At 36.6% G+C, this 17,333-nt stretch overlaps 1 protein-coding gene across 1 annotated transcript in view; it reads left to right on the top strand.

Annotated features, from left to right (window-relative positions):
* PTPRD (protein tyrosine phosphatase, receptor type D) overlaps nt 1-15,423 on the top strand; it is a 132,940-nt gene extending 117,517 nt beyond the window's left edge. Inside the window, exons 26-31 of the mRNA XM_026052735.1 lie at nt 223-401; nt 1,697-1,823; nt 2,827-2,952; nt 7,346-7,500; nt 12,674-12,809; nt 15,218-15,423. Coding sequence (XP_025908520.1) covers nt 223-401; nt 1,697-1,823; nt 2,827-2,952; nt 7,346-7,500; nt 12,674-12,809; nt 15,218-15,286 — 792 coding nt within the window. The 3' untranslated portion in view covers nt 15,287-15,423. The remainder of the gene's footprint in view (nt 1-222; nt 402-1,696; nt 1,824-2,826; nt 2,953-7,345; nt 7,501-12,673; nt 12,810-15,217) is intronic.
* Nucleotides 15,424-17,333: the final 1,910 nt, after the last annotated feature.

Genomic DNA, 17,333 nt, shown 5'->3' with positions numbered 1-17,333 from the left:
TACTAAAAGAAACTTTACTAAAGTAAAGCTTAGCTTTACTTTATAAAGTACTAAATAAAACATAAATAATGTGATGAAATATATTAAAAAAATTAAACAAACAAGCATTTGAAATTGAAATACTTTTTTAGTGAGTCATAAGCAATGCTCATCAAATCTGATAATGACATTTATTTTTGTCATACCTGATCCTAATTCTTCATATTTATTTATTTTCAACAGCGTCTAGCTAGTTCTAAAGCTCACACTTCAAGATTCATCAGTGCCAATCTTCCCTGTAATAAATTCAAAAATCGCCTTGTCAATATTATGCCATATGAGTCTACAAGAGTTTGCTTGCAGCCAATCCGCGGAGTAGAAGGCTCTGATTACATAAACGCCAGTTTTATTGATGGATACAGGTACTAATGATGATGTGTTCCCATATGGACTGCTTTAGAAGTTTACATAACTACTTATGTGATTGTAATAAAAATAGTGAATTATATTACTTACAATATGGACAATTTGTTTTTAGTTCTGCTTTTTAACATTAATAATGACTCTAGATTTTCACCTATACCACACAGAAAATTGTATAAGGTGTAAGAGTCATATAGTCTTAAAATAAAAATTGCACTAACTTTTGCATCCTTGAGAACTCTCAGTATGTTTTAATATGTTGAAGGTTACTGAGATTTTAAATACATTCATACATTCATTCAACCTCAGTCTTTTTACAACTATTCTGCTTAAAAAGATTCAAAGAAATAACATGCAGAAGGTGTACTGCCTGTGTCAAGGTGATAACCTGTGTTGCTTTTGCAGCGCTGATTAACAGCAGACCTAGCCTCCAAAAAGCATTTTATATGTATTTAAACCAGAACCTTCATTACAGCATGGAACAATATGCCCTTGGCTGTCTTAAGCAGTTGATAGGAGGAGGCATGAAGGACAAGCAGTGCACTTTCCCTAGGGCAGCTTCGGTGTGCTTGAATATGTGCATCTACAGAGGCATTTTCTGAGCCTCCTAACTGGAAATCATCATCATTTGAAATAGCACCTACAAAGATATTTCTAAGCAAGAAATACTGGTCTCTGAACACACTACTAGTCTACAGTAGTCTCCATCTTCTCATAAAACTCTCCCTCCAGAAGATTTTCACAGTCTCATGGCACCTACCACAACTAAGATTTTAAGACCTGGAAATGCAGCATAGTCCACTATGAACTTTCTTATTGCCTTACTTTTGCTTGGAGGCATTAGACTGTTGAATCACAGAATCATAGAATACTTAAGGTTGGAAGGGACCTCAGAGGTCATCTAGTCCAGAAGTACTTAATAAAGATACTGCTTGTTGCTATAATTCCTGAACTTAATAGATAGTACCACATTTTTTTTTCTGCAAAATGAAGCAGCATAACTGTTTTTAAGTGCTTTTTACAGCACACAAATTGAGCTATTAGTATTGCATTAAAATTTAAGTAATAATGATAAAGACATATATCATCATATTAACAGAGTAATTTCCATCACAAAGTTCTAAAAATAAAAACAACAGTATTTGAATAAATTATCACATTAAGGTACTAATGTGTTATTAATAACATATAACTTTTCCTCTAGATAATGTTTACTTATAAATAGGTAATAGAGGTATCAATTTACAGTTTTATTTAAAATATTTCTCTTTATTTAATTTTTCTTTCAATACAGACAGCAGAAGGCTTACATAGCTACACAGGGACCTTTGGCAGAAACAACTGAAGATTTCTGGAGAATGCTCTGGGAGCATAATTCTACCATTGTAGTCATGCTTACTAAGCTACGAGAAATGGGCAGAGTATGTATTGCTATAATATCTCCATAGTAAAATGTTTATTATAATTAATGTTTTCTTATTAAAGTGTTTCATCTATATGAGATGTCTAAAGGTCAGAAATTAGGTTCCTTCTGTTTCAAAACAGCAGTGCCACGGTAGATCACAAGATATTGATATYTGCAGTCTGTGAGTGATGAAGTGGAGGTGGTACTTTGTTCTTGGATACAGTGAGAAGGAGCAACTTGGTTTTCATGTTGGCATTAGAAAGAAAGCAGGGGAGCATTGCTGGCTATTAAATAATGAAGATTTCTCATTTGGAAACTTCTGTGCAGCTTCTGATGTTAACAACATTAGAGGAAAGTATTTTTAACAGAGCTAGATATTTTCTATGTGCTCATTGTGCTGAACTTAGCAGTTTCATCAGCCTATTTACAGTCCTAAAGTCATTGAAGTGCTGCTTTGTATAATGGAAAGAATGAAATAAGCTACTGTTCAGGCAGGATTACATCATGCATAAAACTGCTATATGATAAGTGAAATCTGAGCCCAAACGAATTRTGGAATAGAGTGGCTTGGAACATTGATAGAGGATGCAGAGGTAGATGCATTGATAGAGGTAAACAGACACATTTGACTGAGGCCAGAGAACATTTGCTTTAGCAGGGAAGATTGCTGGGAGGAAAAGTAAAGATGGTTGTAAAGTTTGCATCCTATTTTGTATTGAAATATAACCTAGGCATAGGTCTTTCCACTGATAAAAAAATCAAACTGAGCAGAAATGTAAGTTCAGAGGTACAGCAACCAGATAGAGCTCCTGTCTATTACCATATGGAAAATCTTTTTATTCTAGAAACAGTTTTTATGTTTTGCTTCAAACACTTCTATTTCCTTAAAACTAATAGTTCATATTTCTGTCAGTAATGGCACTTCCCATAAGTATTGCTCTTATCTGAGTGAAAATAATTACTCCAGGTTGTGGTGGCAATCTTGAGTAACACGTGTGTTTTGCTTTGTTATTCTGTAGGAGAAATGCCACCAGTATTGGCCTGCAGAGCGGTCAGCCAGATACCAGTATTTTGTCGTAGATCCAATGGCAGAGTACAACATGCCACAGTATATTCTAAGAGAATTCAAGGTTACAGATGCAAGGGTAAGTTAACACAACATTATCCCATTTTTTCACTCAAGTTTAAAAGAGAAAGACTGTTTCTGTCTCTCCTTGTCTCTCTCTCTCTTTTTCTTTTTCTCAATTAGAAAAGGCCTAGACATGTACTTGTTTTTCAAGCAGTAAACAAATATCAGAGAAAGAATATTAAATAAATAGCAGCTTTGTTTAAGAACAATWAACTCCATTCAGATATAATATCTGGACAGCACAGTTTTGTAGAGCTCTGAATAAGTATCCTGCATCTAATGCAGAAATGCATTAAATGATTTTAATGCCATCTTCCTTTTCTCCTTGTTTCCCCCTTGGTCCTTTTGGTGGGAAATTTTCGTTTCTTGAAGCTGTAAATGTCTTGTTTTGCACTACCTTCTAGGTCGACTTAGTATGAAGGTTAGTACAGTGAGGTTTTAAAACTGCAGGGCAACTAGCATTCTTAAGAAAAGCTTGACAAGCTTTGCACATCATAATTTGATTTTTGACATAGCTTATTCTCAGCACTCTTGCAAAGGAGAGTTATACAGCTGTGACCCTAGTTTCCGTATTTTCATTCTGCATTTCTTATCTGAATTCCTGAGCCCAAGACTACATTCTGATATAAGATTAAATGTACATAAACTTCAAATATATACTTGGCATTTCTCAGACTTGTGATTTCTAGCACTTTACTCTGCATGATGAGAATAATTACTGACATCCTCTAGTTCTATAAGCACTGTTTGTTCAAGCAAAATAGTGAATGTACTGTCCAGGATCAACTTGGCTAGCTGAGTTGCCAGTCACCATAGAAAATATAACATTTTGTCTTCATAGGCCAGACTGCTGATTGGATCTTAGCTTCATGTAAAATTTGGTACTACRGGTAGTGAGATGATCAGCATATTATAATTTTAAGTAGGTGAATTTGACTCACATACATGTTTTTTATAAGAACTGCAGGCATATTTTGGGTCTGATTTTCATTCTCTGAAAGTACTAAGGATCATGTGAATCTTCTCTAAATGATCTTCTCTAAATTGTTTGTAAATAAAGTTGCTGTCTTCCAGTGTCAGTTTTCAACCACTTGACGCAGTTCAGCGTGCTCAGATCACATAATAATGTCAAAAGAAGCCACAATTTTAGTTGAAGATGAGAGACAGCAAACAATACCTAGGGGGAAATATATTGGCCAAAAGTGAATTTAATGGTTTATGGTAAACCAGTACAATCTCTATCTTTTTGCTAATAGCTAGCAAATTAGTAAAAAGTCTAGAAGGATTCCATAGCTAATTTGCCAGGGATAGTTTTCCTGCTACTGCTATTAGTGCACCACTTTTGAAGTGAGCCATACATGCATATCAAYAACCCTGTTGCGGTATCTTATAAATGCTTATTATTATCCTTAAAATTTTAAAGATCTCTCTACCTTCGTGGCCCCAGGTTTTTTTTAACAATTCACTGGCAAGCTCTCAGGGCAGTCTTAAATTCTTCAGACATTCTGGGAAAACATAGCTCCACCAAATTTGCTGAGATCAGTAAGAACTACTTAAGAAAATGTATCTTCAAGTTGCCCTGTAGTTAGGCTTTTACGCCTGTCACACCCAGTAATTGAGACCATCTAACTAAATTATTATATTTAGCAGAGAATAAATGCAGCACTGGTTGTAACCAGCCTCTCTCCCCATTATCTCCAAGCCCTTCAGCAATGTCAGGATAGCATCAGAGCTTCAGAGCTGCCCGCTTATTCCCAAGAGCAAACGAGGGGCACACTGCTCTTGTAGGTGCGAGTAGCAAGTGCTTGGTATGGAGCTCCCAGCTATTCCCAAGACTGTCATTTCTTTTGGAAGGTGGAATTGACCTCTGTAGCCATTTCAATCTACTGCTCTGGCTGCTTTATACACACTTGCTCTGTAAACTACAAAGGTCGATATGTTGGAGCAGTCTCATATAAGGCTAGCCTATTAGTGATAGCTGTAAGCGAGTACTGTATATTCTACAGCCTGTATATTCTACACACAAGATGATTGAATGTCCCTCATAGGAGCAAGAAGAAATTCAAATGACTATCCAATCAATAGAGTTATTTATTAAAAGCCCCATGCTCCATACATATCAATATATATATAGGAATTTGAAGATTCATATTTTGTTAAGTTCTTACAGCTAATTTCTTACCCTATGTTAACTGTGACAATATTTGAAAATACAGATTTTAATAAGATATGTCATTATATTTGGATGTCTACTGGCGAGCATCTCATTAAAAGAAAGTAGCACTGTTTATAATGTTACGAGCATGGGGAATTGTGTAAGAAACTGTAGAGGAGCTACAGCTCTGCTTTAGTGGTAGTCTAACCTCAGTATAACTAACTTTACTAGTGTGCTTATTGAATAACAGAAGTTAGTGACATTTAAAAGGAAAATAGTACATTTTTCACATACTTCAGTTGGAACCACATAGTTGATTTACCTTTAGATTTGTTTCATAGAAAGAAGTTTGTTGGCACTTCAGTGACAGCCTAGACTTAAGTAAAGCATACTCTTTCCTTCTATTTTCTACTCGTTAAAAAGTTACTATTTTTCTAGTGTAAATCCTGTCAGGGTCAGAAAYTGTCAAAGAGCTTCCATAGAGTTAAATGACACATTGCAGTAGTGCAAATTGCAATGTACAAAAYCTCACACTTCAGGTTTTATTTCAGGGAAATGGGACATCAAAATGGAGCTCAGTGTATTGCTTAGCTTTGTTCATGGATTAATATTGTATTCTTCTAATTGTCTTGAAGGATCCATTCCAATATGTCTTCTAGAGGGGAATGAGATCACACAAGTAACTATGAGAAAATACCATGTCAAAAAAATGCCATTTTAGATAGGATATAGATGGGTCTTTGGATTGATACATAGCAGCAGTAAATTTGGGTAGATATTTACGAAGAGACACACTTTTTTTTTTCAAAGGATAGAAATATTCCACACAAATGATGTGCTCAAAGCCAAAGCAGGCATCTAGGAGAGTATAGGGCAAAAAAAAAGAGGGTGTGTTATTTTGTTGGGCTGCGGCTGCAACATGCCCATTCACTCCCAGCTGACACATGAAAGACAAAAACCCACAGGACCAGAGGAAACATAAAAGCAAATTACTGCTTTTATTTTTCTTTGTTTTTTAAATGATTTCTGTTTCAGTTCTAAGGTCTATAATAACTGAGAGCTTATGGTGGGAAAAAAAAAGAAAGAAAAGACTGTTCTTGCTTTCAGCATATCTGTTTCTCAGGGGATCTGCTATAGTCATTTTAATTCTTTGTGAGTTTCATTTAGTAAAAGAGCATTTGAAGACATGGCATGGTGGATACTTAAGAAGTGTAATATGTCCAGAAAAGGAATTCAGAGTAGCAGCTCAATTTATGTTCATACTTTTAAGTGTAACAGCTACACAGATTGACAGTGCTTAGAATCATCAAGGATGACATTTGAAAGCTTGAAACAAATTTACTTCTATTATGTTTTTATTATTTATTTTTATTATCTATTATTATTTTTTATCTATTTATTATTTTTGCTGTCCTGAGCATTTGCACATAAAATAGGCATGCAGCAGAACCTGGGGTTTGCAGTGGACTTCAGTTATTCCCATGGCTTATTATAAACATAACCATGTTGCAGAATTCTTCACTTTAAAAGTATCCGGTTAGCAATCCTAATCATACAGTTTCAGGCGACATGTCTGGAGAGAGAAGAGCCCTTCTAACTTGCTACCGGTTTGAATTCTGTCCAAGCTATTAGTAAATGAAATTATAATGAAGTAAAGTCATGATTTGAAACAAGTGACTGGTCTTCAACTTTGAAACAAGTGACTTGGTCATCCTCTTCCAGGAAAGTGCCTACTTGCTAGAAAGCACCATAACTATTAAGCTATAAAAGATGCGATCTAAAAAGAGCCCACTGATTAAATAAATTTTATCAGTAAATATATTCCTGCCATGCAGTCACTGAGTATGTTTAATGAAAGGAGGGGCAAGCTGGATGTCCATATTCTGGCTGTCATAAAGGAAAATTGCAGTTCAGAAGACTCAAAACAATACTTAAAAATGTATGTGTAACTTAATGAGATCTTAACTTCCGTACCCTCAGACTTTCTTTTTACAAGGTACCATGTCAGACAGTCTCCTATAAAAAGTAATCTGCACAGTGTCATAGTTAATAAAATTTCATTTCTGTGCCTGTGCTCCAAAAACATTGATCAGTGATATGATCAGAAGAATCTGTGTATGTGTAATCTTAGTTATTCCCCATTCCCACCCAATGTATATTTTTTTTTGTGACTGACCTTCTGTTTTGTTGCCTAGCTGGCTTCTAGCCATTGGGATATTGTTTTGGGATATATTATGTGTGTCTTTCATTAAAGGATGGCCAGTCCCGTACAGTGAGGCAGTTCCAGTTCACTGACTGGCCAGAGCAAGGAGTGCCAAAGTCTGGAGAAGGATTTATTGACTTCATAGGCCAAGTGCATAAAACAAAAGAGCAGTTTGGTCAGGATGGACCAATCTCTGTTCATTGTAGGTAAGTAAACAAAATCTCAAAATGATTCATGTGCAGTTTCTTTTTCTAACATTCACCTTAGAAATATGGGGAGGTAGAACTTCATAAGCGAACTATTGGAAATGCAATCAAATACAAGGATTGAAAGGGAACTTTTAGGAGGATTGCTTTATGAAATGGGAACTGTTTTATGATGCTTGTATTCATACAGAAAATTTTCCTCTGAAGCGTACRGAAGCATGTGATATCTTTCTTCACTGAAACATGTCTCTGCCACAGGGTAAAAACAACTTGATAAGTGCTACTTTCAGTATGCAGTAGGAAATACCTTATCACACGTTCATCTATCTGATTTTTTTCTCACTGCTAATTATCAGGAAATACTGTTATATCAGTGGGATTATTACCTGTAAACAAACCAGTTATTCATGAGTAGTGCCTTAGTGGCAGTCAAGACAAGACAAAGTAAAACGGTAGCTACATCAGGAAAGCGAATAGAATAGAAGTCAAAGTTTGGAAACTCTGCCCAGCAAAACATCCTTGGAGTCTGAATTGGTAAGTTAGACYCCCAGAATGAAATTCTCATTTACCGATGTGATGAGCTTCCCAAATTCCTTTACAACTGAGAGGCAGATGACAACAGCTTACAGGGTGCATTGGAATAATCCAGTGGTAAGCTTTTATAATATGTATTTTTTATTTACTTCCACTGCATATTCTAAAGTCTATAGCAGATGGCAAAAAATAATATCTTTATCTTTTATCTCTTATTTAATAAATTGCTTTCTATAAATTTCATTAGGATTTTAGATATTCATTCTTCAACATTAAATTATTTTTGATAGATTAAATGTTATTATTTATATAACATAAATAGAAAATATTAATATAGGTACCAAGTCCTCTCAACAGGCCCTGCAGTGACCTAATGCTAACATGAAGACAAAATCACAAGTTTACTATGACATACAAATGAAGAGATTGTTCTCCTTCCAGAGCCAGAAGAATAGCTGCACGTGTTCTCATGTTTTAACAGAGAACTTTATGATCCTTAATCAGGAAGACTGTAATATACTGGACATTTTCAATGCTAGTTTTCCTGTGTGCCTAAGGATTTTTATAGCCTGTGAAAGAGAATGACATTGCAAAGCCATGATCAAAAGCCAAAGTTCAGGGATGCATTTTGTGAAGGAGAGTTAAAGACAGCCGTGATAATAACAAACCTCATTTTTCTTGACATTRAAGACTTCTGAGAGCAGAGAAATAATAAGCAGTATTTGTCCTATGTGCAGACATGCATAAGAAGGCAAATATTATTCCAAGTGCTTTCTACCATGGAAGTACTACCTGCTTGTAACTCTGAAATGAAATACATCTTGCAGCTTTTCCAGTTAGGTGTGATCTTTCATGCTGAAGCCATGGAGAATTCTATAGATTTTGGTAAAAACAATGTCAGATCCAACATAATCCAACAAGATTTTATCTTTAAATGCTCTCTCATCATCCTAATAACATTTTGGAGATTAGTAATACTAATCATTATTAGCAATGTTATTCGACTCATAGAAATATTAAATTACTCTCTTAAATTGCTGTTTGCTTGTTTCAGAAAGCACAGGATCCCAGGTACCTCCACTAACCTAGGCCTTGGGTATTCTTATCCAGTTGGTACCATGAGGAGTTTTAAAGGATTTTTTTACTTAACCATAAAACTCCCAAGTGCCTGTTCCCTATAGTTTCCATCCCACCTAACACATTTCTCATGAGTTTGCTCTGTGTTCCACTAAAGTACCACCACCCATACTTTTCAAACATTATGTACATTCTGTTTCTCTGGCACTTTTACAAATAGATCAGCATGTTACTATTTAAAAGTTTCTAACCTCACCAGTCAATCAATTAAAAATTAACTAAAATAGTAAAGGATCGTTTATTTGGAAGCAAAATATTCACCAGAATGAAACTTACACACTTGCAATTCTCTTTCAGCTTCTAGCTGAAAAGTAGTGAGGAGCACCTTTTCCTGACATTCAGGACCTACTTTTAAGAACAAATTCCTCCTTCTTAAAAAAAAATCAGTACTTTCTCATGACTGAGGAAGTATTGTAAGTTCGTGTCTAATTGTTAAAACTTCAAGGAATCCTCACACTGAGACAGCAGCATCATGTGATGACAAGGACCCTTCATCATTTACTAAACAGAGGGTTCTTCAAAACCTGTGGTGCTCTCCTGTATAAAGTACTGTGGCAGAACTGGCTGGWCGAGGGGAGAGCCGTGGATGTTGTCTACCTTGACTTCAGCAAGGCTTTTGACACTGTCTCCCATAACATCCTTATACGGAAGCTCAGGGACAGTGGACTAGACGAGTGCACAGTGCGGTGGATCGAGGGCTGGCTGGATGGCAGAGCTCAGAGGGTGGTGATAAATGGGGCCGAGTCCAGTTGGAGGCCTGTGGCCAGTGGTGTCCCCCAGGGGTCAGTACTGGGCCCAGTGCTGTTCAACTTGTTTATCAATGACCTGGACGAGGGCAYGGAATGCACCCTKAGCAAGWTTGCAGATGACASCAAGCTGGGTGGAGTGGTTGACACTCTGGAGGGCTGTGCTGCCATCCAGAGGGACCTGGACAGGCTGGAGAGYKGGGCAGAGAGGAACCTCATGAGGTTCAAYAAGGAYAAGTRCAGGGTCCTGCMCCTGGGSAGGAATAACCCCAGGCATCAGTACAGATTAGGGGTCGACCTGCTGGAAAGCACCTCCAYGGAGAGGGACCTGGGAGTCCTGGTTGACACYAAGTTAACCATGAGTGAGCAGTGTGCCCTCGTGGCCAAGAAGGCCAATGGGATCCTGGCCTGCATCAGGAGGAGTGTTGCCAGCAGGTCAAGGGAGGTGATTCTGCCCCTCTACTCAGCTCTGGTGAGGCCGCACCTGGAGTACTGTGTTCAGTTCTGGGCACCCCAATATAGGAAGGACGTGGAGCTTCTCGAGAGGGTCCAGAGAAGGGCAACCAGGATGATTAAGGGAATGGAACATCTCTCGTATGAAGAGAGGCTGAGTGAGYTGGGCCTGTTTTCTCTGGAGAAGAGAHGGCTCAGAGGGGATCTGATWAATATGTATAAGTTCAGGAAAGGAGAATGCAGGGAGGAAGGGGACAAGCTGTTCTCACTGGTGGCCAGCGATAGGACGAGGGGTAATGGCCACAAGCTGAAGCATAAGAAGTTCCGTCTCCAGGTGAGGAGCAACTTCTTTACTGTGAGGGTGACAGAGCAGTGGAACAGGCTGCCCAGGGAGATTGTGGAGTCTCCTACTCTGGAGGTCTTCAAAACCCGCCTGGATGCCACCCTGTGCCACATGCTTGAGCAGGAAGGTTGGACTAGATGATCTGTAGAGGTCCCTTCCAACCTTGAATCTTCTGTGAATCTGTGAATCTGTGAACTCAGTCTGCGTCTTTACTTGCACTGAATGAATCAGCTGTACTGCKAGTACATTTGGAGACTTCCATTACTCTTTAGAAGCCCTGAGTATCTGCTAATACAAAGTGAATTAATATTTAAATATGCTTGTCACTTTCAACTGAAACAAGGTCCATGAGTATTCTACATGCTTTACCAAATATTACACTTAATGGCTAATTAGGATGTAAAAGCATTGAGTTTTTTTTTTCATATTAGTGTGTATTCCTCATTAAGTAATTCTCTGGATACCTTTTCATGTAAGGGAGCAAATTAATTCCCTCCTGTTGTTGATTTAAAGAATTGTTAATAGTTTTCTTAATAAGGATATGATTAATACCTAATCTAGAAGTCATCACACAGATGTTTAGAAAGCCATACCTTTTTTTCTTCAAAAATTCATCAGGAGCAAGGTCTGAAATGGTAGTTGGCCCATTAAAGTGTGCTTAACACTTTCTAGGATACTGTATTTATCTCACATTATCATTGACTCTTAAAGTCAGGTTTCAGCATTCTATTTTCCAGGACTTTGCTTCTTAGACATCACTTTTCTAATTTATCCTTCCAGGGAAATGAGATCATATAATACTATTGCTGTAGATCTGCAGGACTATTTTCATCACACAAAGGAATATGAGCACTAAGAGCATGACATTTTATCTAGTTGTGTGTCAAGTGTTCTTTAGTTTCAGCCCTCTGAAGAAACACAGCTTCTGCGAAGTTTCTAAATACAATTGCAAATATTTAGCTCCCTAGAAGTGTACTGATAGTAAATGTACTAAACAATAAAACACCATCACACAACCTGGACGTTGGTTTCCTCACTGGTCTCAGCATTCMGTGTCCCTCTGTCAAGGTCCATGTGGATGTTCAGAGATTTTCAGCCACTCCCTGTGGTCTGTCTTTTTCACACTGAATAGCTCTATAAGTCTCTATCTTCCCAAGCTCATTCTACTGAATAAAACACTGTGAAGTAGTCAGAATCCAGTATGAGAAGGTAGATCTTAATTACTACCACTCAAGCTCAGAAGTCTTTTTTTTTTTTTTTTTTTTTTTTTTTGCATACATGCAGTATATGGATATTAGTATCTGTAATCTATACTCCACACTGTAAATTCAATAAAAACTGTATCTTAGGTTTCCCATTTATCTTCTACTTGAATTACAGCATGTAAGAACAATTTTAATGTTAACTGAAAGTCCACTGATTGTCTTCAATAGAGCCTCAGAATAGACACTCAACTGACAAATTAAATGAGGGGAGACATATCATCAAATCATCAAAAAATGTTAATGGAGGGGATACACATGAACAAGTCAAGAGGAAGACAGCAGTARCATGCATTTTGGTTCCTTTTGTCATTTTCAATATAGATCACCAGCAGGAAACACTCATAATCCTTGACCATGCAAAGATTATTGTATATTTGGATCAAAAAAACAAGTCACTTTGCAGTGGACTGGGGAAGTCAGGAAGTGCATGAGTAGTATGTTGAGTTTGCTTGAGAGGAGTTATTCTAACTGAAATGTGACAGTTTGCTGTGGAATTTTGCTCAGTGAACCTTTCCCTGTTTTGAAACCTATTTTGAACCTGTTTTGAAACCTGTTTTGAAACACACTTACAGTGTGTTGTATCAACAGATGAGTTGTCAGCCAATTTTTATCATCATTAATTGCCAATTAACATTCCTTCTCTCTTTTTCTTTTTTCTTGTTTTTTTTTTTTTTTTTTTTTTTTTACTTCAATAGTGCGGGTGTTGGACGAACTGGAGTATTCATAACTCTGAGCATTGTGTTGGAAAGAATGAGATATGAAGGTGTTGTCGATATCTTCCAGACTGTCAAAATGTTAAGGACACAACGGCCAGCCATGGTACAGACAGAGGTGAGAACAGTGTCCGTATACAATAGTGATGGAAAAAGAGGTGGAGTGGAGGGAGCATTTTCCACAGTCAAGAATGCACAGATGGAGACTGTGTAAAACGTGCATACATTTATATGTTTAGTGACTGGCTACAGATTAAAATTTGCCATCAATGCAGTGCAAGAATTATTACCTGTTATGATGGCAGTAGATGCTCTTGGCTTTGGAAGAAAACAATCACTTCACTAGTGAAATCTGCATGGTTGAGGAGAACTATTTCTGAAGAATGATACCTATTTTTGTTTGAGACTTTCCTTCCTGGCATGTGTAGTGTTAAGAARGAGGTCAAATGTTTGTGAGGGTGAACCCACTACATTCTTTATTTTCCATTATTCATGGCTTCAAACTCTATTGTTCATGACTTTGAAATCCGGTGGTACTGTTTTTGTGATTATCTTGACTTTGTGTCACCACACAAGTGGCTGAAAGTGGTTTGGGCTGAAAATTGTAATGGTAAATTCATACATACAGAGTAAATGACTGCCTTTCTAGCAAGAATGCTATAGAGAAATGAAGAGAGAGATAAATAGTATCAACTGATCTCCTGGGCCTGATTCCTTGGAGATGTGTCATGTCATAAAGAACATTAGGTGTTTTTGGTATGTGCTTGATTTCTGCCAAAATTTCTGGACAAATGACTTGAACTCAAGCTGAGTCAGTAGATGAGGGAATCAAATCAAAGGGCAAGAGAAGGGGAAAAAAAWTAGGTCATACATTTACTTGGTATAATTTGATTGGCCTTTGTATTATACTCTGTGAAATTTAAGATGGTTCCCCAGAGCTTACTACTTTCTACAAGGAAATTGCACTTATTCAGAAAAGGCTAGATAGTCTTATTTTTAAGAAAACGACTTATAAATAATATGAGAAGTAGAGATAAGCTTGTCACTTATATAGTGTGACAACTCACAGTGAATAAATAGATGAATTAAATGGATTTCTTTTCCATTACCGTCGTTATTCTAGAAGTTTACATTATGCAAAACATTAAATATCTATTTTCCATGCCTTTTTTTCCAAGAAATAAATACCACATATGGAATAACTAGGCTTCTTGGAGCCTACTTGACAAATAGAGAAAAGGGCTATGTGATATATACTCCCTCCACCTAATTCAACTTCTTTCTGTGTGCTACCCTTCATCCCTAACTGAAAGTAGAAATGTTGACAATTCATTTCTCTGAAGACTCAGAAAAGAAATCCAATGTTCAATAATATAAGACGGTGCTTAGAAATCTAATCTTTATTCAGCAAAGCTCTTGAAGTAAGTATGGACCATCCATATGTTTAAAATCTAGGCATATGTTTTAAAGTATTCTCCCACTATTTCAGCACCTAGGAGAAGGGAGTTATTAATGATTGATTAGTGTCATTAAAATGATGCAAATATCTAATCAGTCTCTTGATCTTCTGAAATAAATTAATTTTAATCTGAATAAATATAACTATGTGGGGTTACCAGGTATCACTGTAATATAAATAACTAAACTGTTTTGATGTTTTGGATGGATAAATAATTTCAGAAATAATTTCTTCAGAAATAATTTCTGATTTTGTTTGTTTGTTTTATCGTCAGTACCCTGAGTAGCAGTCACAAATGAGCACACTGATTTGGCATTTTAATGTAAGCCTGTAGTGTTTCCTAAATGTTTAATAGGACTGCTCTTTGTGTGTGGAAATAACATGGAGTGCCAAATACTGGATTCTCTAAAAATATATGCAAACCTCTCATCACTGTGAGCTTGCTTTCTCTGTTTTCAGGTTGAAGTGCAATCTGTTTCATGTTAATAAGGTACTTAGCTACATGTGTCTCTCTTAGGCCCTGTTCCTGCCACGGGCTAACATATCTTCATGTCATYAACAAAGCTTATGTTGCTGAAGGTTGAGGTCCCCTTGCTTCCTAACCTGATTTTTAATCTGGTGGCTTTCCATACAGTATTCTGTATCAGGGCTGTGATGGATATTGTTACTTAGTGCAGTGTATCATATTTGCTGTAGAGTTAATTGAGCATCTTGCCAGTTACTTTCAAATACATGGGGGGAAAAGAATCTTAACATGCTGCCATAACAAAAAAAGCTTTTTGCTAATGTTATATTAATTCAGAACAACAAATGCTTGGGAAATGGTTGTATAGTCTCTTCAGAAAAAGAAGGTGCATTCTGTGGAGAATGTTATTGCATTAAATCTCAGTCTATCTTCATTTATTGTAACTCAAAGTGCTCTTCTGTTGATGTCAGCAAGTGAATACTGCGGAACCACAGATGCCTCTCTGGTATATTTGTCTGCAGCCAAGAAAAATTCAATCTTACTTTGAATAAAAGAGAAAGCTGCTATTGAAGCTTTTCTTTTTTCTCTTTTCTTTCTCCAGGATCAATACCAGTTCTGCTATCGAGCCGCACTAGAATATCTGGGCAGCTTTGATCACTATGCAACGTAAAAACCCACCGTGGATTTTTATTGCAGGCCCTTTAAGATCCAGAGAGCCGCTTCTGAGCCATACGGTGTGCTTTAGAAAATACTTCTTAACTCTTAGCTAAGGAGCAATTATTGGGGATATATAAAACAAACAAAAATATTGGGGATATATAAAACAGAAACAAAAACTACTCCATGTGGACCAAGAATTCACAGTTTAATAACCTAACCATAATAAAACAATCCTGACCGGTGAGGCGTCTGAAGGATCTCATTTACAGATACCTCAAGGGTCCGACATTGGTTGAAGTTAAAGGGAAGAGGAAATTGTTGGAAGGAAGCATCATCTTGTTCGGGATTGCATGATTGTTGCAAAGAGGAGTTTTGAGAGAACTGCAGTTCAGTGCAAGATGTTTATTAAAAGGCTGGTGCCTGGTTCCTAAAACAAAGGGGACTCTTTGCTTCAACATCACCCCTTTACACCATACTGCTCATAATAACACTTTAGGGAAAATGTGGGAATGTTTAAAAAGAAAGTCCTTGATTTAGTTTTTTAGTATTGTAAAGATACTGCTGACCTGTGCTTCATTTTTAACTGTGTAAAACTTTTTCCTTTTTTTAACAAGAGTTTATCATTCAATGAAGTGAATTAAAAACAAGATTGCATAACTGTCCATTTTTTTGTTTAAAAATTGTAGTTTTTTTAAGCTGTAGAACTGTTATCTGTAATATCGTGCTGTAGACATGTTAAAAAATTTGAAAATTTGCACATTTTTGTGCAGTCCTATATTTATCTACAGTACCGGAGTCTTGTTAGATATTACTTTTACAGTTTTGTTTATTTTATTTTTCTTTAAGAAAATATTCATTGTAATCAGTTTAAATCAAAATGGGGCTTTTGGTTTCATTTGGAATCAACAGGGAGGCGCAAAGTATAAAGATGCTGCTAACACACACACACAGACACACAGACACACACGTGCACGCACACACATGCATACACGCACATGTACACCCCTCTCTCCTTCTATATGTATAGATATATGTATGTATTACGGTCTACTCAAATCTATCTCTCTGTATAGCTACAGAGATATGGCTAGATAGATATCCACACACACAGAAATATATCAGTTCTTCCATGACCTGGATTTATCAAAGTGATGGGAAAGCTTTTTGGCAAACTATGATTGAGGTCTACTAGTATTTGATCTTCTCTGCATTTCCAAGGTCCATAAACTTTTGTTTTGAAGGTAAATGAGGAATGCACATCACTGATATTAGAACATCATCCCTATCTGAAATAATATTTGTAGCCACGTTGGCACTTGAACACACACAGACACACACAGACACACACACAAAATACACACGCGTGTGCACATACACAGACACACACAGACACACACAAACACACACACAAAACTACACACACAGTATGTGGTTTAGGCTTCCAGTGAAGTTCAATATTTGTAACACTTTAGTGCAATAAGAAATCATATTATTAAATGTAGGAGGTGTGCATGTGGGAAAGGTCAGTGCATATCCCTTTAGGGGGGAGAATGTTATAATATACTAGCTATTAAGATGTTTTAAAATTGTATTCAATAGTATACTGTCTATAGTGTGCGCTATGAAATTTACATTTATCGTATGTAACAGGGCAAAGCCAAACACACACTGCTCTGTGAAACCAATCATTTTGTGGCATACAGCATTGCTTGCAGATGCTGTTTTTTATTTTAATTTTGCATTTAGAGTGCCTTATATTTGATGCCTATTTTGAATAGCATTTCTTTAAGTTAGCCTTCATTTATATTTAGTTCAGTTCATATCTCTGTTATAMTTTTCAGTGAAAACATTCTAACCCATATAATCAGACTATTTTGAATAATATACATTCCCAGTCTCTAATCAAGTACGGATGGTTATAAGTGATAACCCAAAACACATAAGTAGTCAAGGCCCTTTATCTTTACATATTTTCAATAATAGACCAGCCCACAACCTAAAGATCCATTTCCAGTTGGCTTTTTAAAACCACTGTGTCACTGGTTTTAGTAGTATCA

This window comes from Nothoprocta perdicaria, unplaced genomic scaffold (genome assembly GCF_003342845.1).
Source record: "Nothoprocta perdicaria isolate Ctin4 unplaced genomic scaffold, notPer1 scaffold_90, whole genome shotgun sequence".
In the NCBI taxonomy this organism is placed as follows: domain Eukaryota; kingdom Metazoa; phylum Chordata; class Aves; order Tinamiformes; family Tinamidae; genus Nothoprocta; species Nothoprocta perdicaria.
Note: the sequence above shows the minus strand (reverse complement) of the source record. Positions and strands in the feature narration are given on the sequence as shown.